This window comes from Cervus canadensis, chromosome 6, assembly GCF_019320065.1.
Source record: "Cervus canadensis isolate Bull #8, Minnesota chromosome 6, ASM1932006v1, whole genome shotgun sequence".
In the NCBI taxonomy this organism is placed as follows: domain Eukaryota; kingdom Metazoa; phylum Chordata; class Mammalia; order Artiodactyla; family Cervidae; genus Cervus; species Cervus canadensis.
This window is the reverse complement of record NC_057391.1, coordinates 38,940,588-38,965,336: the sequence shown is the minus strand read 5'-3', so window position 1 is coordinate 38,965,336 and position 24,749 is coordinate 38,940,588. Positions and strand designations below refer to the sequence as shown.

Here is a 24,749-nt window from a genome sequence, read left to right as displayed (position 1 = left end):
CCCTCCTGACTCCTTTCCTAAAATAACCAACTGCTGATGTCACTGGGTCATTTACTTACAAGTTTACAGCTTTTAGGAAAAAAGAGAGAGTTGAGAAGCATCTAATTTTGAATTAAATGTAAATCTTGAAAGTTTCTAACTATTGGCATCTTTTAAATCAGATGGAACCGCAAACCAGAAGAATTCACTCATCGAGCAAGACAAGTTAGAGTAATTTAACAGTTTCATAGTTTTCTCCCTTTCTTCTCTTCATGAAATCAGTAATGAGAAACTACTGTTTGAAATACCTCCAAAGGTATTGTATTGTATCCCTTTCCCCTCCAAGCAGCCCTCTTTATGCATTTTTGCTCAGGCAACCAAGGACATAGAGTATTGGCAGAAACATGAGTGCTTTTGTATAGGCCATCTGTACATAAAAGTGTAATTATTTATTTAATTTTCCCATTTGTATCATATTAAAGCTTTGTACAGTGTTTTAAGTTCTGTTTTAAAATTATTTTGTATTTTATTTTTATAATCTAGTAATAAAATATTCATTCCGCATGCAAACTCTAGTTCTGTTTGTGTGATGGTTTGGATTTCAGAGGTGGGAAATATTTTTCTAATTTAATAGTTATTGAATGCACCGGAGGTCACAGGATCAACAGGGAGCAGAAAGTGTTCTATAAATGCAGTAGCACATCCAGAAGTGACCTAGAAAAAGCAGCACTGGAATAGAAACTAGGTATTCACTTTCCCCTGCAGACAACAACCAGGGTTCAGGGATGTGAGGAGAGGGTTCCCCATGTAATAAAATTGAAAGTGTTAAAAGCTCTCTTTCAACCCATCATTGTATCGCTGGTTGGAGGTATTTTTCCCTTCTCTGCAGGAAACGTCCCCGTATCACTGGAGTGATTTCTGCTTTCCAGCATCCCCTCTTTTTCACTGTCCTTTGAACCAAGGGAACTCTCAGGAGGCTTTCACGCGAGCACTGCTTCACCCTTCCTGATTTGGTTTGGCCTGAATGTTAGTGCCATTTGTTTTTCTCAGCCGGTTTCCCTTTCTTGAGTTCTCAGTGAAGCAGCAACATCCAAACAGATGATTCTCGTATTTTTTGAAATAAGAAAAATTAAGAAATAATAAGCTGCCAGAAACTAATGTGTATGCCTATTAACTGCTAAACTGCAAAGTAGCTGAGCTATTAACCTCGTGTAACATATAAAGGATAATAAAGACGGCGAATCTGTGTGCAGGGTGGCCTGGGGTACTTTTAAGGGCTGTGGGCTGAGGATCCTAAAAAGCCTTAAATGATCGATCAGTTGTTGGTGAGTGCTGGAAAACGAGTGGGCAGGGGACTCAAAACTCAGCTTTTGAAAAGACAAGGTCAAAATGAAGTTAAGCACACTTTATCTTAATTTCTTTAGGGTAGTGATGATTGAATCTAGAAAACTTGAAAGACAAGAATGTGCTTATCGTAGAAGATGTAGGCATCTTCTCCGGAGAATAGTTCACCTTTACTGTCCGGCCGCTCTCCCGGACCCTTGGTCTTCCCCGCCGCGTTCCCGAGTCCCGGCAGGTCACCCTCGGGCCAGGGCAGCCGGGGCCCGGCTTCACCGACAGCAGTACCCTGCACCTGGCGGACCACCGGGCCTCTTGTCAGGAACCACGGACCCAGCCACGGCCTTGAGCCAAGGCCCAAGTCCAGCCTCAGCGCGGGGAAGCCCCGCCGTCGGCGGCGGCCCCGGTCCCGCCCCCGGTTCCGCCCCTGGCCCTGCCCCTCCGCCCCGCGGCCCAACGGTCGCCCCGCGGCGCCGGCCCCGCCCTTCCCAGGGCGCCCGTGGCGCGCCGGCGCCTGCGCAGTCGCCTCAGAGCGCCCTGACCGGGATGGCGGCCGTTTTGGAGTCGCTGCTGCGAGAGGAGCTGTCGGTCGCAGCCGCTGTGCGGTGGATCGCGCGCAGCGCCCAGAGTTCGGAGGTAACAGCGCCGACACGCCCCCCAGCCTGGCCTGAAGCTGCCTCCCGCGGGAGATACCGCTCCTCCCGTCCCATTCCTCTAGAGTGCCTGGCTGTCAGCCGGGGCCGAGTGCGCTCCAACTAGGGGCCGCTGCCCCGGCCGCCCGCCACCCTCAGCGCGCCCTGCGGCCCCGGCTGCTCGCGGCCCGGGGCTGGCTGCTAACTGACTCTCTCGCCCCTCGCCACTTCTCCCTCAGGATGACCCCGGGGAGGCGGCCGCGCTGAGCTCACTTCGGCCACTGCGGAAGGAATTCGTGCCATTCCTGCTGAACTTCCTGAGGGAACAGAGCAGCCGCGTCCTCCCACAGGGCCCCCCAACCCCCGCCAAGGCCCCGGGCTCCTCGACAGCCTTGCCAGGGAGATCCGGGGGCCCGCCGCGGGGCGGCCGCGGAGCGCGCAACCAGCTCTTCCCTCCGATCGAGGCTTCGAGCGCCACCGCCACTGACGCCCCTTCGGCCCGCCGTGGGGGCAGGAGGCGGGGCCCGGGGCCGGCCCGCGAACGAGGAGGCCGCGGCCCCGGGGGCCTGGAGGAGGGGGTCAGCGGGGAGTGCCTTCCCTGGGCCGGGGGCCGAAGGCCCAGAAGCTCTGGCAGCCCCAGCAGCCCCAGCCTCGCTCGCTCTGATCCGCCAAACCTCAGCAACCTGGAGGAGTTCCCTCCCGTGGGCTCCGTTCCCCCCGGCTCTGCAGGGTGAGAATCAGCCCTCTTCTAAAAGATGGCTCTGCTAGGGGAGTTACAAAATTATGACTGGGTGCTCTGTAGTAGAGCGTGGTAATTACAAGAAAGTTGGGGGTGAAATATCTACGTGGTGAGGGGCATTTTGCAAGGGGTGCTAGATATGGTGGAGGGAGAGATGCTTGAAGATGGGAATTAGGAAAACCTATGGCTCCTTTTCAACAGGACCAAGCCTTCCCGCAGGATCAACCCAACTCCAGTGAGCGAAGAGCGATCACTTTCCAAGCCCAAGACTTGCTTCACCTCACCCCCAATCAGCTGTGTTCCCAGTTCCCAACCCTCAGTCCTAGACACTAGCTCTTGGGGCCATGGGCTTCCTTCAGGGTGCAGAAGTCTACAAGAGGAGCGGGAGATGCTCAGGAAGGAGCGGTATGGCCTTGCTGCTCCTGGGGATGACAGCTTCCTCTGTGGGGGATTTGCAGGGCTTTTCCCTGTTTTTAATTTGTCTCCTGGGAACCCTGGGTCTGTTTCCTGGGCTGTGGACATGTCTCTAAGGAACCTGAGTGTGGCTGGGGAGGGGAAGCCATGCTGACTGCTCATGACATTTCTCTTTCCCGGTAGCTCTAAGCAGCTGCAGCAGTCACCTACTCCTGCCTGTCCCACCCTAGAATCAGGGTCTCCTCACCCCAGCCGGACAGGACACCTCACAGCTGAACCCGCTGACCCTGCCAGAGTATCTTCCCGCCAGCGTCTGGAGCTGGTTGCCCTTGTCTACTCTTCATGCATTGCAGGTGAGTGAGAACAAAGAGCCCTGGAATGAAGACACTTGTAGAACCACAGGGTAAAAGAATTGATAAGGTGTGTAGAACTGAGCCTTTGTTTTGACTGGCCTTCAATACCCTGGAATTTCCTTCTTAACCAGAGAACCTGGTACCAAACCTCTTCTTGGAGCTTTTCTTCGTCCTTCAGCTCCTTACTGCCCGGAGGATGGTGGCTGCCAAAGACAGTGACCTTGAACCAACTCCAGGAGCTGTAGGTTGGTGAACAAGCCTCTTTTTGAAAAATCACGTCTGGAAATGAAATTGTTTTTAACCAATAGCTTGGTACTGTCCTTCTAGATTCCCTGGAAAGCCCTCTGTTCCAGAGTGTCCATGATTGTGTCTTCTTTGCAGTGCAGGTTTTGGAACATCAATTTCAGTAAGTTTCCCCAGCTGAAGCGTTTGAACCTTATTTGCATTATTCACTTGATTCTCTGGCTACTTCGGGAACATGCTTGTGCTTGACACAGAGGTCGTGACCCTAGACCTTCTCCTACGTGTGACCTTCAGTTTCGTGTCAAAGCTATGAATTTAGCCCTTGAAAGAATCAAACTGCCCCCAGTGGTCTTGGTAGCTGACCTTTGGGTTTATTTACTGTTTCTGCTTTGCTCGTTAGCTGCTCCATAGGGTCTCATTTCCTTTCCCTTTGCCTTTATCATCTTTAATCCTTGGCCCTTGACTTTTCTTTATGTACCTGCTCTGTGCTCCAGGTAACACACTGGGTGGTTTGCAGATGCCAGCTGCCTGTTTGCAGTCTGTCCCATTCTCAGTCATGTGTGCTCTCATCCCTGTAGCGTTCTTTCCCACCTGGACAAAGGGACATTGAAGCTGTTGACTGAGAACGAGCGGTTACTGTGTTTCTCACCGGCTCTGCAAGGCCGCCTCCGAGCTGCCTATGAGGGCAGTGTTGCCAAGGTAGTGACCCCATCTTAGACATCTTCTAGCCTGGACCTGGCCCTTCCCAGTCTCATAATTCAGGTGGCCCAGCTCACACCACTGTAGTGTCATGTGGCCTAAAACTCTGGACTAGAATATGGGGATGAAGTTTTCTGAGCACGAACTCTGCTTTCAGTCCCTAATGTTACTGCCATGTTTTAGGTCTCTCTGGCGATGCCACCTTCTGCTCAAGCTGTCTCCTTTCAGCCAGAAACTGACAATCGTGCTAACTTCTCCAGTGACCGAGCCTTTCATACTTTCAAAAAACAGAGGTGATAAGAAAAGGGGACTTTGAGGGAGGGGATGAAGCAGCATTTTCTCTGGGATAGGCAGCCCATGTTGTTTTCATAGAAACTAGGGGTTTGGCATCAACGGTTCTAGTTTAGCACCACCAGGCCCTTCCTAGCAAACATCTTAAGAGCCACTTAGCCTCATTCTGTTTCATGCCATGGATTTGCATCTCTGACAGTAGCAGCTTTCTCGCAGGTGTAATGACTTTGGTCACAGGGTTCTCAGATGAGTGCCAGATCAGCCTTAACTGCCCACAGAAGTATGTGAAGCATGTGGTGTACTGCTCCCAGGTCTGTGGGATTATCACATAGAGAACCTTGGAGAGGATAAGGAATGGAGCTGTGAATGGTCCTGTCCTCAGTTCTGAGCCTGAGAATGAGTTAGGCCAACTGTGCTTCAGTTGATCAGACATCTTATGTGCCCGCCAGGGATGTGTTTTACGAGGTACTTCGAGAGTGGGAAGACCGCCATGAGGAGCCTGGCTGGGATTTTGAGAAGGGCTTGGGCAGCAGGATCAGGTACGTGCTCATACACTGGTCACTTTCTCTTACTTCCAGCAGTGAGCGACTTAGTGGTGTTTGGGTGACTGATTAAAGAAAGGCTTCTCTCCCTACCCCAAACTCCTTCTAGCACAAAGCTGTTTTCTGTCTTCCTTAATCTCTTAGTTACTGCCACCTCTGCCTCTCCTCAAAAGGGATTTGTTTCTCCAACATCATCTACTCAAAATCATTTATACTTGCTCTGTGATTGCAAATGATTGATAAAGCGGAACACTGTTATTCCAGGTTGCATGAGTTTTGGCCTGTCACAGGCTTAGACCCTTCCCAACTTCTATTTTCTCCATCGTCTAATCTGACAGTACAGATAACTTTGCGTAGCTGGATAACTGGGATACAGAAAGAATATGCTCTTGTCCGGTGATCTCCCTCCACGTTGGTCATGAAGCTCACTGGCAGTCAGTGTAGACTGAAGATGAGAAGGGTGGTCTTATTTCATGTTTGGCTAAATGTAAGGTTAAGGGCTTCCCTGGTGGCTCAGATGGTAAAGAACCTGCCTGCAATGCAGGAGACCCAGATTCTGTCTCGGGGTCGGGAAGATCCCCTGGAGAAGGAAATGGCAACCCATTCCAGTATTCTTGCCTGGGAAATCCCAATGGACAGAGAAGCCTGGCAGGCTACAGCTCATGGGGTCGCAAAGAGTCGGACATGACTGAGTGACTGACAGTTTCAGTAAGTGTATCTCTAGCCTTGAGGGATCTTGGTGCTAAGGAAAGTATCCCTTACCTCTTCCCATATCCTTGTGCCAGCCAGCTCTGGCAGAAGGCTGCTCAAGCGCCTGGTAGAGGGCTGAAAGTCTCAAGGATTGGCTTGTTCTCTCAGATCTTTCTCCCCTTCCTCCTCCCATCACACTCCATCCCTGCCTCTTATTCCTCAGAGCCATGATGGGTCAACTCTCTGCGGCCTGCAGCCACAGCCATTTTGTTCGACTTTTCCAAAAACAACTTCTCCAGGTAATTGCTCCAGCAGGAGATCTGTATCCAGTGGACAGTATGTATTATAGGTGCCAAGGAATGGCTGGCACTTTGGGATAGGCCAGGAGAACAGGCAGGTCCTTGGCTGAAGAGTGAACAAGAGTTCTGCTCTGGGTGGTGGTTGAAACTTGGGAGCCAGAGTGCTCTCACGCCCTACACCTCCTGCCTCCATAGGCCCCCTCACACACCCGGCTCTCCTGGCCGTCTTTCAGTCCCTCACTGTTTTCTTGCCCTTGCTTTGTGGTGTGGTAGAACGAGCACAGGGTTAGGTCTGGTTTCAAATCCTAGCTCTCGTGACCCTATGCAGATGTTGAATCTTAAAATTTCAGTTTCTTCACCTGTAAAAAGAATATAACGCAGACCTAAAAAAATATATCTATGGCACACAATATAGGGTGGGCATCCCATATTGTTCACTGCTTCCTCCTCATTTTCTTCAGCCCTTCTTTCCAGAAAAACTCACTGGTTTATCGATTTCTCTCCTCCTCCCCCTGCCCCAGATGTGTCAGAGTCCTGGTGGTGCTGGGGGCACTGTCTTGGGTGAGGCTCCGGATGTGTTAAATATGCTTGGAGCTGACAAGCTGGGGCGGTTGCGGCGCCTACAGGAACGGCTTGTGGCCCCTCAGAGCAGTGGGGGCCCCTGCCCACCCCCTACCTTCCCAGGCTGTCAGGGCTTCTTCAGGGACTTCATCTTGAGTGCCAGCAGGTAAAGGCCCCCTGTCTTGCCGAGAGTGGGGGCAGAGGCCCGAAGAGGTTTGTGTTCCCAGAAGGGCAAGTTTGCTCTCCTTGGCCTGGAATGTCAGCGGGTGGGACTGGGGGATGCCCGGGCTCCTAACACACACTTCCTCCTTCCATTTCCCTTCTCACTCTCTCACCTACGAAGGTAACCTCATTGTTCCTTGACCTCCTGTGTCTGTCCTGCTGAGCCTTTCTGTCTGGAGCACCACCTCTATTATCCTTCCTGCACCTCCTCCAGTACCTTTTTCCCCCTTCCCTTCATAGCTTCCAGTTTAATCAGCATCTCATGGATAGTCTGAGTTTGAAGATCCGAGAACTCAACAGCCTTGCCCTTCCTCAGCCTGAGCCTAGTGATGAGGACGGGGAGTCAGACGTGGACTGGCAGGTTAGAAAGCAGAGGAAGGGAGGCTCTGCTCTAGAGGGAAAAAGGTATTTTCAAGAAGTCTGTTAACAGGTGTGGTTTTGTTCTAGAAGCCTAATGCTTAGGACCTTTTACTTCTTGATGCCCTGCAGGGTGAACGGAGGCAGTTTGCTATGGTGCTGCTCAGCCTAAGGCTTCTGGCCAAATTCTTGGGCTTTGTCACTTTCCTGCCATACCGGGGACCTGAACCACCCCCGACCCGTGAGCTCCAGGACTCCATTCTGTCCCTGAGGAGCCAGGTGAATGGGGGCGCTGGTAAGGAGGGAGCTGGGAGGAGCCGCCCGGCAATGGCGTTAGAAGGCTTTCCCCAGCCCCTGGGGTCCAGCCTCTGACTGACCCCGGCCCTCCCAGGTGCCCCCAGTCCTGGATGTGCGAGCTCTGCTGCAGCAGGGGCTGCGGGCGCGCCGCGCGGTGCTCACGGTGCCCTGGCTGGTGGAGTTCCTCTCTCTGGCTGACCACATCGTCCCCATGCTGGACTACTACCGCAGCGTCTTCACTCTCCTGCTGCACCTGCATCGGTGAGTCAGCCGAGGGCAGGGCTCGAGAGAAGGGCGCAGGGAGAATGTCGCTGAGGCTGCTGCTTTTTGAAGAGGGCCAAGCAGCTTGTGCTTCCCGTGTGCTTCCATAGCTGTAGCTGACCCTCAGGGGAGAGGCCAGGCCTTGATCCACAAGGAAAGACAGTGGGCAGTTATTTGCACTTTGATTGGCCCTTTTCTGTTCCTACTGTGGCCCAGCTAAGAGTGAGTACGGATCTGGGAGAGGTGATGAGACCTGGCTGCCTACACAACAGAAGTCCCTTTTAGGTCTCCTTTTGAGAATCACCTTCCCAGTGATAGCTTTTTTTTTTTTTTAAACTCCATTCCATTTCTTTCATTGCATAGATTCCACTCACGCCCTCATTCACCTTTTAGGAGCTTGGTCTTATCAAAGGAAAGTGAAGGGGAGATGTGTTTCCTGAACAAGCTGTTGCTGCTTGCTGTCCTAGGCTGGCTTTTCCAGGTTGGTGAAATGAGGGTCCAGGTTGGGGAAAGGGGACGTGACTCCTGTGGCTGGAGAAGGGGAAAGGGAAAGTGTAGGACTCTGACAAAGAGCGGGGCCAGAAGCTAAAGGCTCAGAGGAGGAAGGATGGGGGTTGCCATAGAGGAAGGTGGCTTTGAACCTGGTTGTCTAAACCCTGGGACCATGAGGTCGGAGGTGTGATGAATCCCTAAAGTGCTGGCTGGCACTGCCCTAATCTCTTGCCAGATTCCCACAGTCCCTGAGGACCTATTCTTTCTGGAAGAGGGTCAGTTGGATGTATTTGAGGTGGACACAGTAGCTTCAGAGCATGGCTTGGTAAGTGTTGGGGTCCAGCCAGAGCCATGGGGACCACAAGAGTAAAGGAGGTAGCCTGCCTGCCGGCAGGCCCAGAAAAACAAGTCAGAATAGAGGCTGAAGTCTCACGTAATTCTCTAACCTGACCGCCCCATTTCTGGGAGGAAGGGAAGCTTGCCTTCCCCAAACTGACCTGTTCTCTCCCCCAGGACAGCATGCCTGTGGTGGACCAGCACCTGCTCTACACTTGCTGCCCTTATATTGGTGAGGATACTCTTCCCCGAGGGTCCTCGGCCTGCCCCTTCATGAGTACCCAAAAGGCACCCCGTGGGCCCAGCACCCTCGTATTTTGTCCTGTGCTTAGGCGCTCCCTGATGCCTCATTCTGTCTATTCCACAAATGCTTAGTCTGGATGCTTGGGAGGGTGGGACAGTTCTGGAACTAAGCACTTGGGCTTCTCTGATGCAGGAGAGCTCCGCAAACTGCTCGCTTCATGGGTGTCGGGCAGCAGTGGACGGAGTGGGGGCTTCGTCAGGAAAATCACCCCCACCACCACCACGGGCCTGGGAGCCCAGCCTCCCCAGACCACACAGGGTCTGCAGGTAAGGAGCAGGGTGGAAGCAGGGGCCACCCCATGGGTCAGGGAAAGAAAGGGAGCCCTCCCCTGCACTGCTCCCTCCTCCCCGCAGGCACAGCTGGCTCAAGCCTTTTTCCACAACCAGCCGCCCTCCCTGCGCAGGACCGTGGAGTTTGTGGCAGAGAGAATTGGCTCTAATTGTGTCAAGCATATCAAGTGAGTCTGAGTTGAGGGGGTTGGGAATGAAGGTGTTGCGGGTCCCAGGCTCACTTCCTTATCATTTTCCCCCTTTTAACACCTTGTTACCAAACTGAGGAAAGTCAGCTGAGGGGTGGGGACAGCAGGTAATAGAGGACAAAGGCCCAGTGGGATGGGGGAGACTGAAATGGCTAACATTCTTTCAAGTTAGTTCTGACCTGGTTTGCTTGAATTTGCAGCCCCTTTCCAATTCAGCCTTTCCAACCACCTCAAAATCTTGCTGTTCCTGCTGCAGGGCCACGCTGGTGGCAGAGCTGGTGCGCCAGGCAGAGTCGCTTCTTCAAGAGCAGCTGGTGACGCAGGGACAGGAAGGGGGCGATCCAGCCCAGCTGTTGGAGATCTTGTGTTCCCAGTTGTGCCCTCACGGGGCCGAGGCGTTGACCCAGGGGCGAGAGTAAGAGACCAGCCTGTTTGGATCCTCTTATCTCCACTCTTCTCTTAGCCTTTACTCCTGTCCTTTTTTTCTTATATTCATCGTTTATTCCATATCCTCTTCCCACCCTGCTTTTGTCATTCTATTTTTGCCTGCTCTGTAGGCTCTTATCTTGGTTTTCAGAGGTTTAAGGACCCAAGTTTAGAGTCGAATTGAAAGGGCATGTGGTTGGGTGTCCAATCTCCTGGCATCTGGGCTGGGCCCAGAGGGCTGAGCATGCCCTCCCCTGTGGCAGGGGATTGGTGCACTCAGGGACCCAGCTGACGTCTCCAGACATCACTGACCTCTGTCTCCTTTCAGGTTCTGCCAAAAGAAGAGCCCAGGTGCTGTGAGGGCACTGCTTCCTGAGGAGACCCCGGCAGCCGTACGTACGAAGTGGTCCTGGGGTTAGTGGGCTGGGGGTGGTAGGAGAGGAGTGCTGTGGGGTTGTATGTGTGTGAACATGCACATGAGGTGGTAGGCGGGTCAGTCCTGGACTTGGGCATTCGTCACTGTCCTAACTTGCCCCTGACTCAAAACTACTTCTGTGTCACAGGTTCTGAGCAGTGCAGAGAACATTGCTGTGGGCCTTGCAACAGAGAAAGCCTGTGCATGGTTGTCAGCCAACATCACAGGTAAGGTCCAGGGAAGGGGAGTGACTGAACAAGTTTTTCAAAAGTGGACTGGCAGGAAGTTGGAGGCCACTCTGGGGGAGACAGGACTCAGGGCCAGTTGGCAACAGGGAAGGGCAGGGGTTGGCGTGGTGAGCCTACGCAGGGCTGTTTTGGTGACCCCTTCTCTGTCCTCCCTCTTACTTGCAGCACTGATCAGAAGGGAGGTGAAAGCGGCTGTGAGTCGCACTCTTCGAGCCCAGGGTCCTGAGCCAGCTGCCCGGGGGGAGCGGAGGGGCTGCTCCCGTGCCTGTGAGCACCATGCTCCCCTCCCCTCCCACCTCATCTCCGAGATAAAAGTACACAGCTCCCTACTCCCTTCGGCTCCCCTCCTCCTGCTCCCTGCTCTCTTCCTGGTCGCCCTTCTTTCTTCCTCAGCTCCAGTATTTGTGTAGCAGCTTTCTGTGTTGTCCAACTAGTTTCCATTTTGTTACTGAATGGAGTTAGGTAGGGCCAAACTGAATTGAATGGTTTTAGTAATTGCTCTTCTCTGACTTTTGCACTTGAATCACCCAAAAGGGTGAAAGGGAAGAGGGTAAATGTGAAAATTGTTGACTGAGTACATGGTACATAGATGATACCGGGAGTGGAGTAGGGAATGGCTATCTAGTGCAGTAGGGAAGTTCTAAGGAACAGTCATCCCAGTATTGGGACAGTATTTCAGAAACACTCTCTTATGTGGGAGATGATGCTTGTTTGGTTACAGGCAATAAGAATAATTTATCAGTGCTCTTAATTTGATAAAAAGGATTTATATGGTCTAGAACAGGAATCTGAACAATTCGCGGGCCAAATCCAACCTGCTGCTTGTTTTTGTAATAAAATTTTATTGGAACACAGCCACGTTCCGTCATTTACAAATTGTCTGGGGCTGTTTTCATGCTCAGGAGCAGAATTGGAGTGGTTGGGGCAGGGACCTAAACTAGTAACTGGCCCAGATCTGCAGTAGTAGTGTTGTAATAAAGATTTAAACTAGGGATGAAAAAGGACTGACTCAAGTTCGAGAGTATGTAAGACAGAGAAGGAAACTCTCAGCAGCCATTAGCTACTGGTTTTCAATACACAGATGATTTCTGTCCTGAGGCCTCGACTCTCCTGAGAAAATGAACGGAGAATCATGAGGGACAGAAAATACTACATGTACGTGATAGGACATAAATGCTTTCAGAACTGCTTGGTACGACATCTTGAGCTCTCGGCAGCACACTGTCCCTTGGCTTACCTGATCCATCTGTTCCCCCTGTTGTCCACTTGGTCGCTTCTCCCAGCTGTGCTGTCCTGCCTTGCCCTGCCCAAGTCCCAAGGGCACCTTGGCCCATTACTTCACCTTTCCTTTCTGCCTGTCTCCACTGGCTGATCCCCACCCCAAGCCACATTCTCTGTGGCCTCCTTGGCCCTGGCCTGGCTTGAAGCCTTACTCTGCGGCCACCCTTCCTCTCTCCAGGATGTGCTCTCCCTGGCTGTGGGGCCCCGGGATCCTGAGGAGGGAGTTGCCCCCGAGTATCTGGAGCAGCTGCTGGGCCAACTGGGCCAGATGCTGCGGTGCCGCCAGGTGAGACATGGCATGATGCTTTTCTTTCCTATCCTTGTCCAGTGCCTGGTAATCAGAGCTGCACTGGCCCAGGACTGCTGCTTGAATTACGGTGCTAATGTCTGGGGTCTCCTGTTTTTACCCTACAGTTCCTGTGCCCACCGGCTGAGCAGCATCTGGCAAAGTGCTCTGTGGAGTTAGCGTCCCTCCTTGGTATGGCTCCTTTTTATCACATCCCTCTGTTGCCAGATCCCCCAGTTCTCTGGGTTGGGTACAAGCAAGATTAGAAAACAGTTTTCTGCTCTTCTTCCTCCCAGGGACACATGACCTTGCCTCTACTTCTTAAAGCTTGGCTTTTCTCTCTCCCCACAGTTGCAGATCAAATTCCCATCCTGGGGCCTCCAGCACAGCACCAGCTGGAGAGGGGACAGGCTCGGAGGCTCCTGCTCATGCTGCTCTCCCTGTGGAAGGATGACTTTCAGGTGCCAGTTCCACTGCAGCTACTGCTGAGGCCAAGAAACGTGGGGCTTCTGGCAGACACCCGGCCGAGGGAGGTGAGCCAGAGAAGGTGGATGGGGGCTGGCGGACAGGCTTCTTAGAAGCCTCTGCAGTCATCTTTTACACCCCCTGCCCCAAATGTTATTAGCTGGTTTAGTCCCCTTTTCTGGGGCTGTACTTATTTTCTCCTGTACACTCAGAGAGACTCCTCAGTCTCATCTCCCCTTCTCCCTCAGCAGCTCTGTCCTCTGTATCAGGGTCGCTGTGCGATCCTCTTAGCCCCCTGACCTCTTTCTCCATGTGTTTTGCAGTGGGACCTGCTGCTCTTCTTGCTCCGGGAGCTGGTAGAGAAAGGTCTGATGAGACGGATGGAGATAGAGGCTTGCCTAGGCAACCTCCATGAGACCCAGTGGCCAGGGGTAAGGAGTCTTCATATTCTATTTGGAGAAAGAATAGGTGTCATGTCCCTTTTATCCTGAAAGGGGGGCAGGTGATAGGGCCTGGCATCCTGAGGATCTTCCAAAGCTCAGCGAATATTGTCAGATGTCTTGAGGACCACCCTGAAATTAAATGACTTCTCTGGGGCACCTCCTTCTAAGTAGCTGTTATATGAAGGACCGTGTCCATGGAGAAAGGGAAGATGGCATAGTGAGAAAGCATGGCATACCTCTGGCAAAACCCTCTGATGGTGGGGTTGTTTCTGGCCACACTGCTTGTCTTGCAGGGTCAGGGATTGAACCCAGGCCCTGGCAGTGAAACTGCAGAGTCCTAACCATTGGATTGCTAGGGAATTCCCAACTGTGGGTGTTTATAATCAGGATAACCTGGACTTTTAAGCTTAGTCAGTCCTTAATGTGATTTAGGGCAAAGTAGTTTCTTCATCCGTAAGATGGGAATAACTTAGACCTTATGGGGTTTTTCAAGATGAAATAATGTGCATATGAAGTACTTATTAGTGGTTCTGAGCCTTCCAATAGAGGCTCACCCTGTTGGACTTGAGCGTCCTAGAGTACTAACGGGACAGGTCTATTTCCATGTAGAAGGCTGTTGGGAAAAAATAAAATACCTATGTTGTCTACTCACTGCTTAGCTAGGGCTTCATATTTGGGACTGATTTTTAGTAAAAAGGGTGAACAATTTAGAATTATGTGTCTGCTTTTTCAGTCACCTTTCTGCTTATTCCAGGATTTCTCTGAAGAATTAGCAACACTGTTCAACCTGTTTTTAGCTGAGCCCCATGTGCCAGAACCCCAGCTAAGAGCTTGTGAACTGGTACAGCCAAACCGGGGGACTGTGCTGGCCCAGAGCTAGGGCTGGAAAGGGTCCCTACTTTAGGCATCTCACCGGAGCGCTGGAACCCAGCCTGACTGTGCCTCAGGAGGCCCCAGAGCCACCCCAAGTGCCCACTGTGACCCGTGCTGCTGTGAAGTAGCTCCGTCTGTCATCAGGCTTCCTGCTCACATATGAAGGAAGCGTGTGGCTGCCTGGCATCCCACGGACGGCAGGCTCACCATCCCAAGTCCGAGAGGAAGAAGGAGGGGTCACTGGATTCAAGATTATGGTGGAAAAACCTAGAGACTCCAGTTCCGGAGAAGAAGAGTTGGCTTTACTACTTGGATACTAAGTGAAATGACCTGTGGGGACTTGTTGACACAAGATTCGAGCCCCACTTGCTGCTACCCCAGTATCTCTTAAAGCTTTGTGGTTTGGAAAATCATGACAAAGGCAACTGACTTCTACTTAACTTGTGAGTAAAGTTAAACATGAATCTTGGGAGTCTACATTTTCTTACCACCAGGAGCTGGACTGCCATCTCCTTAAAAATGTACAACAGATGTGGGGCTCGCCCGACAGAAACCTGCCTTTTACCTTGCACCCTGCCTGCCTTCAGTCCCGTGCAGGTAGTAACTTTTGACTCTAGCTCCATCCAGGGGCCAAGCACGGGCAGAACACTAGAGCTTTTTAAAATAAACTGTTTTCTTTACAAGGGCTCTTGTCTAGTTTTTTTCCTTTTTCGTCCCTACAGAAGGCTGCAAAGTCTCAGGTGGGCTTGGAGGTGGGTATTGACAGGATAGAGCTGTCCTAGTGGCTTGGCCACTTAGCAGAGACTAAATGTTCCCATATGTGAGACCTGAAAGTCAGAGAGCCTGGGGCCCTTATTAGCTCACTGCCAACAGTACTGACATCTGTGCAACTCCCTTTAAAGGTTTAGGATGTGTGAAATTTCTACTCACCAGCCCTTGGGATGCTTGTTTTTTTGGGGGGTGGGGGCAGGAGTTGGGGATGTTTGAGTTGACTCAGAACGGAAGCATTCTACATGTCTATAAATGGTGCACTGATTCTAAGAAAGCACTACTTTGATAATGTGCATTAAACTCATTCCTGTAAAATTCATGGTTTTTCTACTTTGGCAGTGTGTACAGAGAGATTCAGTCTCTGCCAGGGAAAGAAGGGTACTCAGTGAACCCTCTTGAAGTGACACAAAATCTGTCTGTGCATGTGCGTGTATTTCTTAGAGGAAAAGTTCTCAGCTGTCAAAGAGGTCTCCAACCCAAGGAAGGGTAGGTAAGAGGCTCTGGGCCTAAAGAGGTCTGCTGTGTGCCATTATAGTAGGTCCTGTCAGCACAGAAGGGTGAAAATGGGAACGTCTCCCATACCTCTCCAGTCACACTTCTGCCTAGTCAGGCTGTGACCTGCCCTTCCCCTCAGCTCATCTGAGTCAATAAGTTTTTGCATCTGAACCTTTTTTCTTCATCTGTGCTTTGAATCGAACATACATTTCCTATAGGAAATTCTGAAAGTTCTGAATACTTGGGAACCAAAAAAGTTTTAAGAGATGTCTTATCTTTCTGCACCCATCAGGTATGCTCAGGAAGCACTGCTCCAGAAGCTGAGTCCCAAGGTGAGCAGCTACTTCAGACACTCAGCCCCATGTGCGGTGAGACAGACAGCAAGCAGGGAGGAAAGCCTGGAGCCCTGGGAGATGCTGCGTTAAAGGCTACTCAGATAAATAGCAACAGGCCCAATTCAGGAAATAATGCTGGTCTGTGTGAACCTTAAAGGCTTGCTTTATGCAGGCAACAAGAAAGGAATTAGAGACAGGCAGCTAATGAACTAGTGAACTCTTAGTATTTACATTCTTTTCCATATGCCTGCTTTCTACTAGTTATCTAAAACAGTGGTTTTCAAAGTGTGGTCTCCAGACCAGCAGCCTCACAATCACCTGGGACTTCCTAGAAATACAAATATGTGGGCCCCTCCAGGCCTCTAAATCAGAAACTTCAGTGGGGGCCAGCCTGGGATGTCAAGTCCTTTCTGTGATTCTAATGCACAATAAAGTCCTGAGAACCAAATACCTTGACACCAGCGTCAGCTAATGTTCTTTGATTTGCTGACTCACATGCCTGGCTTGTGGCTTCTCTAGTTCAGGGGATATGGTCTCCCTGGGGCTGCCCACATGTTCAGATTCCCATTGCTGGCTCTGCCTCAGAAGCCCCAGAGGTACATACCTGCAAAGAGCTTCCTTCCAGGGCTCTGTGATTACCGCTGGGTGTGCCAATGACTCTTCTGGAATCGTCCCTCTTGTTCATACTTGGGCTACAGCTGGCAGTAGCTGGGCAACTAATCTGGTTGCTCTTTATATGCAAAGCAGTGCTGAGCTCATAGGAAACAGTATATATGTGTAAACTGTATAGCTTGAAACCGGGCCATGAACAGTTACTGCCATCATAATCCAGGCTGAATACTGAGCTCAAATGACACATTTAGGCTATCCCAGGGTAGTCTTCACTGAATAAACGTACACACTGGACTTTTAATTTGCAAGTGTTCTGAACTTTTCAATCAGTGGTCTTAATCATATGAAAAGAGATGGGAGTACATAAATAGGGTGTTAAATATAGTGTTACCAAAATATTAACCAGAAAAATAAGTTTAAAAGCAATTAAAAAAAAAACCTTCAATAATATATAAATAACTTAATCTGAGGTAAGAGGGGAAAAAATCCTGCAAATACTTTCAGAAATATAAATCTCTGCTGGACTATGCAGAAATTTGCCTTTTTACCACATCATCTCAACCCCTATATGGTCATCCTCTTCTACCAAAGATTCTGGGCACCAGAACTGAAGCCAAGAATCTCTCCCACCCCTAGCACTTTCAAGTAACCATACAGAATAAAAGCTCAAGTTCAGTCAGAAAACTGAACCCAGTCTCCATCCAACCCTAGAACAGAAGGGGCTACAGCAGTGCGTGGAATGCTCAAGAGCCTGAAGGCTGGAAACAAGCCTTCGAGTGAGGTAAGGAATGGAACTGAGCTTCCTCCTAACAAATAACTTAACCTCCTCTAGGAAGTCCATTATCATCCCTCCTGTCTTCAAAAGACAGTTTTTCGTCTCTGAAATAAGAGATGCCCAAGCCCCATCCCCAGTCTTCCTCAAGGATCTGGGGCCCCACCCTTACCCCAAATCTATCCAGACAGCCTCTACAGTGGTTTTCTCATTCTACTGAGCTCTGGAGCGATGGCTCCATAACACAGCACCGGTCAGTACTCCTAACTGGGGCCAAGACCCAAATGAACGTCCTCTCCTTCGAGGGAAAGGAAGTGAGTGGGGGCAAGGCAAAAATTAATAATAAAGCAATTTGTAAAGATTCAAAGAGGAGAAACAATTCTACATCATTGTTCTGGCTTGTGTAGATGTTTTTTAAACCATTTTCTGTTTTGGTATTTCCTAACACTCCATCCCACAGTGGAGCTGAATGCTGGAGGCAGATTCTGAGTGCTGGCCGATGGCAGCTTGCTTCTCTACCAGCCCAAGGGCTGCACCAAACTAAGTAAGCACCATGTCAGAGCACTGCCATTTCCCAGCTCTACTGGCTGTACCCAATCCTGATCCTCGAGTGGCCTATATGCCACAGGGTCCCAGAGACAGGAAAAAAAAGGTGAGAAATCCAAAAAGGTGAGTTGAGCTTCATTCACTCTGGACAGCCAGAGCCAGAAGCTCAAGCCCCCTTGCTCTGCAGAGGTGCCAGCTGTGACCAAGTGCCGACCAGGTTTCACTGGAACTTCGGGGCGGAGTGCCGTCTGTTCAGTCAGCCACAGCAGGTAGCCTTGGCTCTCCTTGCGTCAGGATACAGAGAGTAACAAGAACCGCCCCAGCATCTCGGGGGCAGCCTGGAGTGCCGTCTTGACTGTGAGATGCTAACTACCAAGGAAGGAAGCCAGTCTGGCTATAACCAGTGGCTGCTGTTTGATGAAGGAGCTTAGAAGTTGAGGGGGGAATCCTGGAGCACCAAGTTCTACCTGAAATAAACCAGAGAGGGAAGAGTTAAAGGTGCGCACTGGGGCATACTTCAGCCGTAAGTAGCTGCGGTGATGGGACAAACTCTGAACTGAACTCTGCACAGTCCTGTGCGCTGCTGCTCAGATCTAGACAAAAGCTTCACTTCCCAATGTCAAGTCAGGGGACTAAGGCTGCTGCTCTGCCTCACAGTGACTCATCTAGAGTCACTCGTCCTCAGGAGTGAGGACCCTGGGAACAGCCAGAGGATGAAGGCCACCAGGCTCTGAAAAGAGCAGCTTTCAAGAAGGTTGATCAGCTCTGCCTCATTCCTTCCTCTCTGATTTGCCACTGACTTGTGACCCAAGAAACCCTTAAACCTCCAGCTTCAGGCCACAGGTCCTGGGTCCTAAAGGATGTTGAACAGCTTTACAGTAAGCTCCCATGAGGCTGGGTCAAATCAAGGCATGCTGTGAGACCAGCTGCAGGAGGTGGATCACCTGGGCCAGGTAGATGACTCTGGTGATCTCCTTCCCTTCCACGGTGAGGGGCTGCAGGATCCAGGCACTGGGCAGGATCTCCCCTCGGACCATCTCCCTGCTGGGTCTCGGCATGGATGCATCATACACAGACTGGGCTGCCATGATAGACAGTTGCCCCTGGAAACAGCAGTGTGAGTTCAGCCTATATAATGCGGCTCCACCAGGGACAGGCTCCAGTGCAGGCAGAACCATGGAAAGACCAGCCTTCGAGGCCCTCCCCCACCACACATCATGTCCAGTTTGCCCTCCTCCCCCGCCAGAGGACCGGATGCCCACAGAGATTGCTTTTCACAACACGCCAGCCCAAGTTCCTCCCACATCTTTACCACCAGCAAGGCAGGCACCTCTCTGGCTTCCACGCAGACACAACAGAAATCCCGTGGCTGCTTCAGTGCACACACAGTGGTATTGCACACCAGATACACTGTAGGGGCAGGGATGCAGAAAGTCAGAAGGTGCCCGGCGACATATCATTCTACAGCCTGACACCCCGCTAGACCAAGCCTGAGTACCCAGCCTCCCAAGAGCGCTGCCTCTGTTCCCTGGGCTCACCCAGGTTGATGCTGTTGGTCACCCGCTGGTGCAGCCTCGCGGTCTGGATGGGCTTATGGTACAGGGGCCACAAGGTGGGGTCACTCACAGCTGCCCACACATGAGACAGTGGCTGGGACACCACGCCAGCGCCCAGGAAGCCATGCCGGGTGGAAGAGAACATCTTGTAGTACAACTGCACCTCCTGCTCCTCACCCTGATGGCTGGGGGAGACACCAAGGGTGGAGAAGAAGAGGAGGGGGTGAAAACTGGGTTCTAGGGTCACAGAAGAGCTCAGGTGAGGGACTCAAGGAAGCCAGGATGGAGAAGGCAAAGGAGAAGACAAGGCCAGCAGAGCTGCAACAATAAGACGCTGTGCAAAGCAACTTACTTCCAGCCAGCTGCTGCCCGGCAGCTGAAGAGGTTGTTCAGGTTATGTGAGCAAGCAGCCATCACCTGGGGACACAGTGACCACACCCAGATTAGTGGGCACAGCTGGTACAGAGCAGGCCCTTGGATGAGTCCCTCAGGCTAGCGTTTCCTGAACTGCCCCTTTTGTGAAGAGAGAGAGCTGCTGAAGAAGCCCTCAGCTGCCCTGTTCCTCCCTTCTTCCTCCTCCCTCCCCACCGAGCAGAGTCTGCTGCGGGAAACCTCACATCAGCCATAGAGAGGTCCACGATGTGCTTGGCCAAATCCTTGTATGAGGAGGAGAAGGAGGTCCCCAGGCTGGACAGGCTGGATGGGGAACAGCAGCAACTGCCCAAGGCGGCACTGCGGCCTACAATGAATAGGTAGGTGGAGGCTCCTGAGCATCAGGGCCTTGGGGCAGCACCGGCATCCTGAGGGATAGCAGCCCCCCAGGATCTAGCAGACCTCAGCCCTGAAGTCCCCACACAAGGCAGGTACCTGCCCCACCACTCACCGTAAGCTAAGCTTTTCCAGGCAGAGCTGGCCAGATTCAGCTGATTGTTCCTCACTGAAGAGCGGCCCCGCACTTCCCCTACCCAGGAGTCTCTGGAATCGGGCAAGTTTGTGTTGCCCTGCAGAAGAGAAGATACTCAGGACCAGAGCCGAGGGAGCGAGAGAGCAGAGCGCCAGAAAGCCGGTGCAGGGTCATCTCTTCCTCTGAACTGCACAGACAGTCTTCAATATAAAGGCTCCAGTGAAAAGGCCATCCCCACTGGGATTACAGGAAGCTGGATGCCCCCAAGAAGGCAAGAGCAATAGAAACCAGTCCCTGGAGAGTTTCCTTGCCCCTCAAGCCACAAGTTCAAGGTTGCTTGTAGAAGAGTTCCAACAGGGATCAGTATAAACTGGGGCCTGAGAGGTACCAGGCGTCATTGGGTGGGGGGGACCCTCTGCCCATTGAAGCAACTGGAATGAGGCCATGGCTGGAGCTGTGTTTAGTGTGAGCAGCAAACAGCCCAACTGGGAGGTGGGATGGGGAGGGAGAGTGATGGGCTGTGAAAAGCTTGATTTTTGGCCCCAGCCCCACGTCCAATGGCTAAGCCCAAGGTTGTAATGTGGAACCCATTCCAGTCCAGTCACTAAATTGTGTCTTACTCTTTGCAGTCCCATGGACTGCAGCACACCTTGCTTCCCTGTCCTTCACCATCTCCCAGAGTTTGCTCAAACTCATGTCCATTGAGTCAGTGATGCCATCCAACCATCTCATCCTCTGTTGTCTTCTGTCTCTGCCTGCCTTCAATCTTTCCCATCATCAGGAAATTTGGAGCCAGACCCCACCTTTACTGCGAGCAGCTCCTCAATGGCATGACCCTTGACTTCTGGTGGATCTAAAAGGCACTTACCATCCAAACTCTATCATCAGTTCCTAACCTTGTGCTGCTTTAAAGACAAGAAGACGTAAACAAAGGTACTCTGTCTCCATCCTCACCTTTCTTCTTCCTGCAACATCCAGTCTGCTTGGCAGACTGAGATATTTTGCCACCTTCTTAAGAACTTTTCACTACTGATCACCTCGCTCTTCACTTATTGCCTCCACCTCTTCCTCTTCACTAGATTCTTCATATGAGCATTTAAGCATGCAAAGATTTCTCCCACCTTTAAAATCCTTCCTTTATAGGCATCTTTGCTCTTCAAAGGACTGTCACCGTTTGCCACCTACTGCCTCTATCCCCTTCTGAACCCACTCAAAGCTAGCCATTGCTAGATCCATGTGCCTGGATCTAGTGAACAGGTCCCAGTCCTCATCTTGTTGAGCATCTCCCTTTCACAGCAGCATTATTCATATTAGGCAAAAAGTGGAAACAAACTAAGATGTCCATCAACTTGTGAATGGACAAATAAATATGATAATCATACAGTGTGATATTTTTGGCCATAAAAAGGAATGAAATTCTGATTTCCACAGTGTGGATGAACCCTGATGTGGGTTCAAAAAAAGATACACTGAAGTCCTAACTTCTGCCTTCTGTAAGTGTAACTGTATTTGGAAATAGGGTCTTTGCAGATGTAATCGAGTTACAATGAGATCCTACTGGATTAGAGTGGGACCTACATCCAACGACAGGTGTCCTTATAAGAAAGCCACGTGAAGACATAGGGACAGAGAGACACAGAGGGAGAAGCCATGTGATGCCAGAGGCAGAGGCTGGAGTGATCCAGTTACAAGCTAGGGACTGTCAGCCACTACCAGAATCTAAGAAAGAAGCATGGAATCTAGAGGCATGGAACTCTAGATTCTTCCCCTAGAATTTTCAAAAGCAGCCTGGCCCTGTTGACACCACAATTTCATACTCCCCGCCTCAAGAACTCTGGAAGAAGTTTCCGTTGTTTTAAGCCACTTTGTTTATGGTAATTTGTTATAGCAACTGTAGGACATCAAGAAACCCTGGAAATATTAAGACTAAAAGAAGCCAGTTATAAAGGACCATATATTGTATAATTCTATTTATATGAAATGTCCAGAATACATACATCCATAGAGGCAGGAAGTAAGTAGATTAATGGTTTACAAAGAGTTGGGGATAGTGTGTTTGGGAAGTAATAACTAAGGAGGGTAAAAGGTTCCTTTTTGGGGTAATGAAATACCCCAAAATTAATTGTGTCGATGGATATTCCACTCTGTGAATGTACTAAAAGTCAACAAGTTATAACAGCAGCAACAATAAAAGAATAAATGAACTAAAGGAAGTGCTCAGAAAGGATGGGCATGTTAAAAGGGCATAAGACTCAATCTGAAAGAAAAAGAACTCCAAATAATAAAATCTGGAACAATCTGGGCAATTAAATTAATAATGATAATACTGGATTATAACTCATAGAATGAAATATTTATGAGTCCAAATTGAACAAAATAAATAACTGGATAAATCTAAATAGGGAGAGAAAGGATAACACTTCCTTACAGAAATACCAGAAGAATCAATAAATGTAGAAGAAATTAGGGAAATACAAAATTGCCATTAAAACATCACATTAATAATTTTTTCAGGCATACACCAATGGATGCTAAAATAAGTGGGCAAAAACTTGAGATAAAATAGTATATTTGCATGGTCTCTATCGTTCCCATGATGTGTATTAATTATAAAGAGAAAAATATTAACTTTCAGTGGAGAGATTCTAGCCACTACTGTAACTTCAAGGTTAACATCACTAACAAGACATAATGACATCAGATACCCTCTGAAATATTGAGGATAAAGCATTGCATGGAATATATACCACAGTGCTATTTGTTGTTTCTCTGAAATTCTAAAATAGCCAGTATCCTGCATTTTTCTTTGCTTTATCTGGCAACCTAACTGAGAGGGCACAGTTTCTGTGGTATTCTTGCCAAAAATGCATAACCACAATCTAATCATGACAAAACAGCAGACAAACACATCCTATAAAATTACTGACTATGAGACAAGGAAAAACTACGAAATTATCACTGGAAGAAGGAATTAATTATTTTAAAGGGCAGAAATTAACAAGTTCAAATCAAAATTGACTTCAGAAGAGATGGAAAATCTAAAACAGAGGTTGGCAAACTTTTCTGTAAAGGGTATAGTAAGTATCTGAGGCTTTGTGGACCATTTTAATAGATGCAACTTCTTACCTCTATCACTATACCATAAAAGCAACCACAGAGAACACATAAATGAGAGAGGCCATATTCTAGTAAAATGTTATTTACAAAAACAACTAGTGGACCAGATATGGCCAAAGGAGTTTGCTGAACTCTGGTCTCAATAGACCACTTTCCAAAGAAGAAATTTTTCAAAAAACTTATCCTGCCGAACACCAGGCCTTGTCATTTTCACAGAATCATTATATTCCATTTAAAAAAATTAGGTAATTCTAAAAATATTTTAATCTCTCATCCCCAATTTCCCTCTCCCACCCATCTTAAATTATTCTGACTTCTTTAGGATACATCATTTTGTTTGTATGTATCCTTACAAAAGGATTGTATTATTGTATGTAGTTTTAACTTATACAAATAGTAATGTGTTTTACCTCACTGTTTCACAGTGCTTTTCACTCAGTACTTTGCCTAGGTGTTCATCCAGTTTGTGATTCTGACCCTTACACTGAAAACAACAGACTCCCCAGGTCGGTAGGTGCCCAATATGCTACTGGAGATCAGTGGAGAAATAACTCCAAAATGAATGAAGGGATGGAGCCAAAGCAAAAACAATGCCCAGTTGTGGATGTGACTGGTGATAGAAGCAAGGTTCGATGCTGTAAAGAGCAATATTGCCTAGGAACCTGGAATGTTAGGTCCATGAATCAGGGCAAATTGGAAGTGGTCAAACAGGAGATGGCAAGAGTGAACGTCGATATTCTAGGAATCAGAGAACTAAAATGGACTGGAATGGGTGAATTTAACTCAAATGACCATTAATATCTACTACTGTGGTCAGGAATCCCTTAGAAGAAATGGAGTAGTCATCATGGTCAACAATAGAGTCTGAAATGAATGCATTTCATTGGATGCAATCTCAAAAATGACAGAATGATCTCTGTTCATTTCCAAAGCAAACCATTCAATATCACGGTAATTCATGCCTATGCCCCAAACAGTAATGCTGAAAAAGCTGAAGTTGAAGGGTTCTATGAAGACCTACAAGACCTTTTAGAACTAACACCCAAAAAGGATGTCCTTTTCATTATAGGGGACTAGAAGGCAAAAGTAGGAAGTCAAGAAACACCTGGAGTAACAGGCAAATTTGGCCTTGGGGTACAGAATGAAGCAGGGCAAAGGCTAATAGAGTTTTGCCAAGAGAACGCACTGGTCATAGTAAACACCCTCTTCCAACAACACAAGAGGAGACTCTACACATGGACATCACCAGATGGCCAACATCGAAATCAGATTTGATTATGTTCTTTGCAGCCAAAGATGGAGAAGCTCTATACAGTCAGCAAAAACAAGACCAGGAGCTGACTGTGGCTCAGATCATGAACTCTTTATTGCCAAATTCAGACTTAAACTGAAGAAAATAGGGAAAACCACTATTCAGGTATGACCTAAATCAAATCCCTTATGATTATACAGTGGAAGTAAGAAATAGATTTAAGGGACTAGATCTGATAGACAGAGCACCTGATGAACTATGGATGGAGGTTAGTGACATTGTACAGGAGACAGAGATTAAGACCATCCCCATGGAAAAGAAATGCCAAAAAGCAAAATGGTTGTCTGAGGAGGTCTTACAAATAGCTGTGAAAAGAAGAGAAGCAAAAAGCAAAGGAGAAAAGGAAATATATTCCCATTTGAATG

General features: G+C 49.4%; 2 protein-coding genes across 5 annotated transcripts in view; one reads left to right on the top strand and one right to left on the bottom strand.

Annotated features, from left to right (window-relative positions):
- Window positions 1-1,815: 1,815 nt before the first annotated feature.
- On the top strand, window positions 1,816-14,647 carry CDAN1 (codanin 1). Of its 4 annotated transcripts, XM_043471592.1 has the most exons (28): window positions 1,816-1,953; window positions 2,189-2,679; window positions 2,890-3,093; window positions 3,286-3,455; window positions 3,587-3,700; window positions 3,783-3,861; window positions 4,277-4,397; window positions 4,581-4,690; window positions 5,138-5,227; window positions 6,144-6,219; window positions 6,741-6,946; window positions 7,243-7,363; window positions 7,492-7,638; window positions 7,751-7,917; window positions 8,311-8,398; window positions 8,645-8,734; window positions 8,923-8,977; window positions 9,182-9,315; window positions 9,403-9,506; window positions 9,784-9,942; window positions 10,282-10,345; window positions 10,517-10,595; window positions 10,782-10,930; window positions 12,076-12,183; window positions 12,312-12,375; window positions 12,535-12,716; window positions 12,972-13,079; window positions 13,846-14,647. In XM_043471592.1, the coding sequence occupies exons 1-28, from the start codon at window positions 1,864-1,866 to the stop codon at window positions 13,969-13,971; spliced, it is 3,696 nt and encodes a 1,231-aa protein (XP_043327527.1). In that variant the 5' UTR covers window positions 1,816-1,863; the 3' UTR covers window positions 13,972-14,647. The 4 variants fall into 4 exon arrangements, 2 of the variants coding, with proteins under 2 accessions (XP_043327527.1, XP_043327528.1); XR_006270014.1 differs by lacking the exons at window positions 12,535-12,716; window positions 12,972-13,079; window positions 13,846-14,647 and having other exon boundaries at window positions 10,782-10,883; window positions 12,312-12,342; XR_006270015.1 differs by lacking the exons at window positions 12,312-12,375; window positions 12,535-12,716; window positions 12,972-13,079; window positions 13,846-14,647 and having other exon boundaries at window positions 10,282-10,349.
- A 1,825-nt stretch (window positions 14,648-16,472) lies between these two features.
- The window catches only part of STARD9 (StAR related lipid transfer domain containing 9), a 118,985-nt gene continuing 110,708 nt past the window's right edge, over window positions 16,473-24,749 (bottom strand). Inside the window, 7 exon segments of the mRNA XM_043471591.1 lie at window positions 16,473-17,962; window positions 18,440-18,598; window positions 18,808-18,905; window positions 19,034-19,236; window positions 19,404-19,468; window positions 19,669-19,790; window positions 19,935-20,052. Coding sequence (XP_043327526.1) covers window positions 17,861-17,962; window positions 18,440-18,598; window positions 18,808-18,905; window positions 19,034-19,236; window positions 19,404-19,468; window positions 19,669-19,790; window positions 19,935-20,052 — 867 coding nt within the window. The 3' untranslated portion in view covers window positions 16,473-17,860.

Coding starts and splice junctions, on each gene's coding strand:
- CDAN1 (XM_043471592.1), top strand. CDS start 1,864: ATGGCGGCCGTTTTGGAGTCGCTGCTGCGAGAGGAGCTGTCGGTCGCA. Junction 4,398..4,580: donor ATGAGGGCAGTGTTGCCAAG/GTAGTGACCCCA, acceptor GCCATGTTTTAG/GTCTCTCTGGCGATGCCACC. Junction 7,918..8,310: donor CTCCTGCTGCACCTGCATCG/GTGAGTCAGCCG, acceptor TTCACCTTTTAG/GAGCTTGGTCTTATCAAAGG.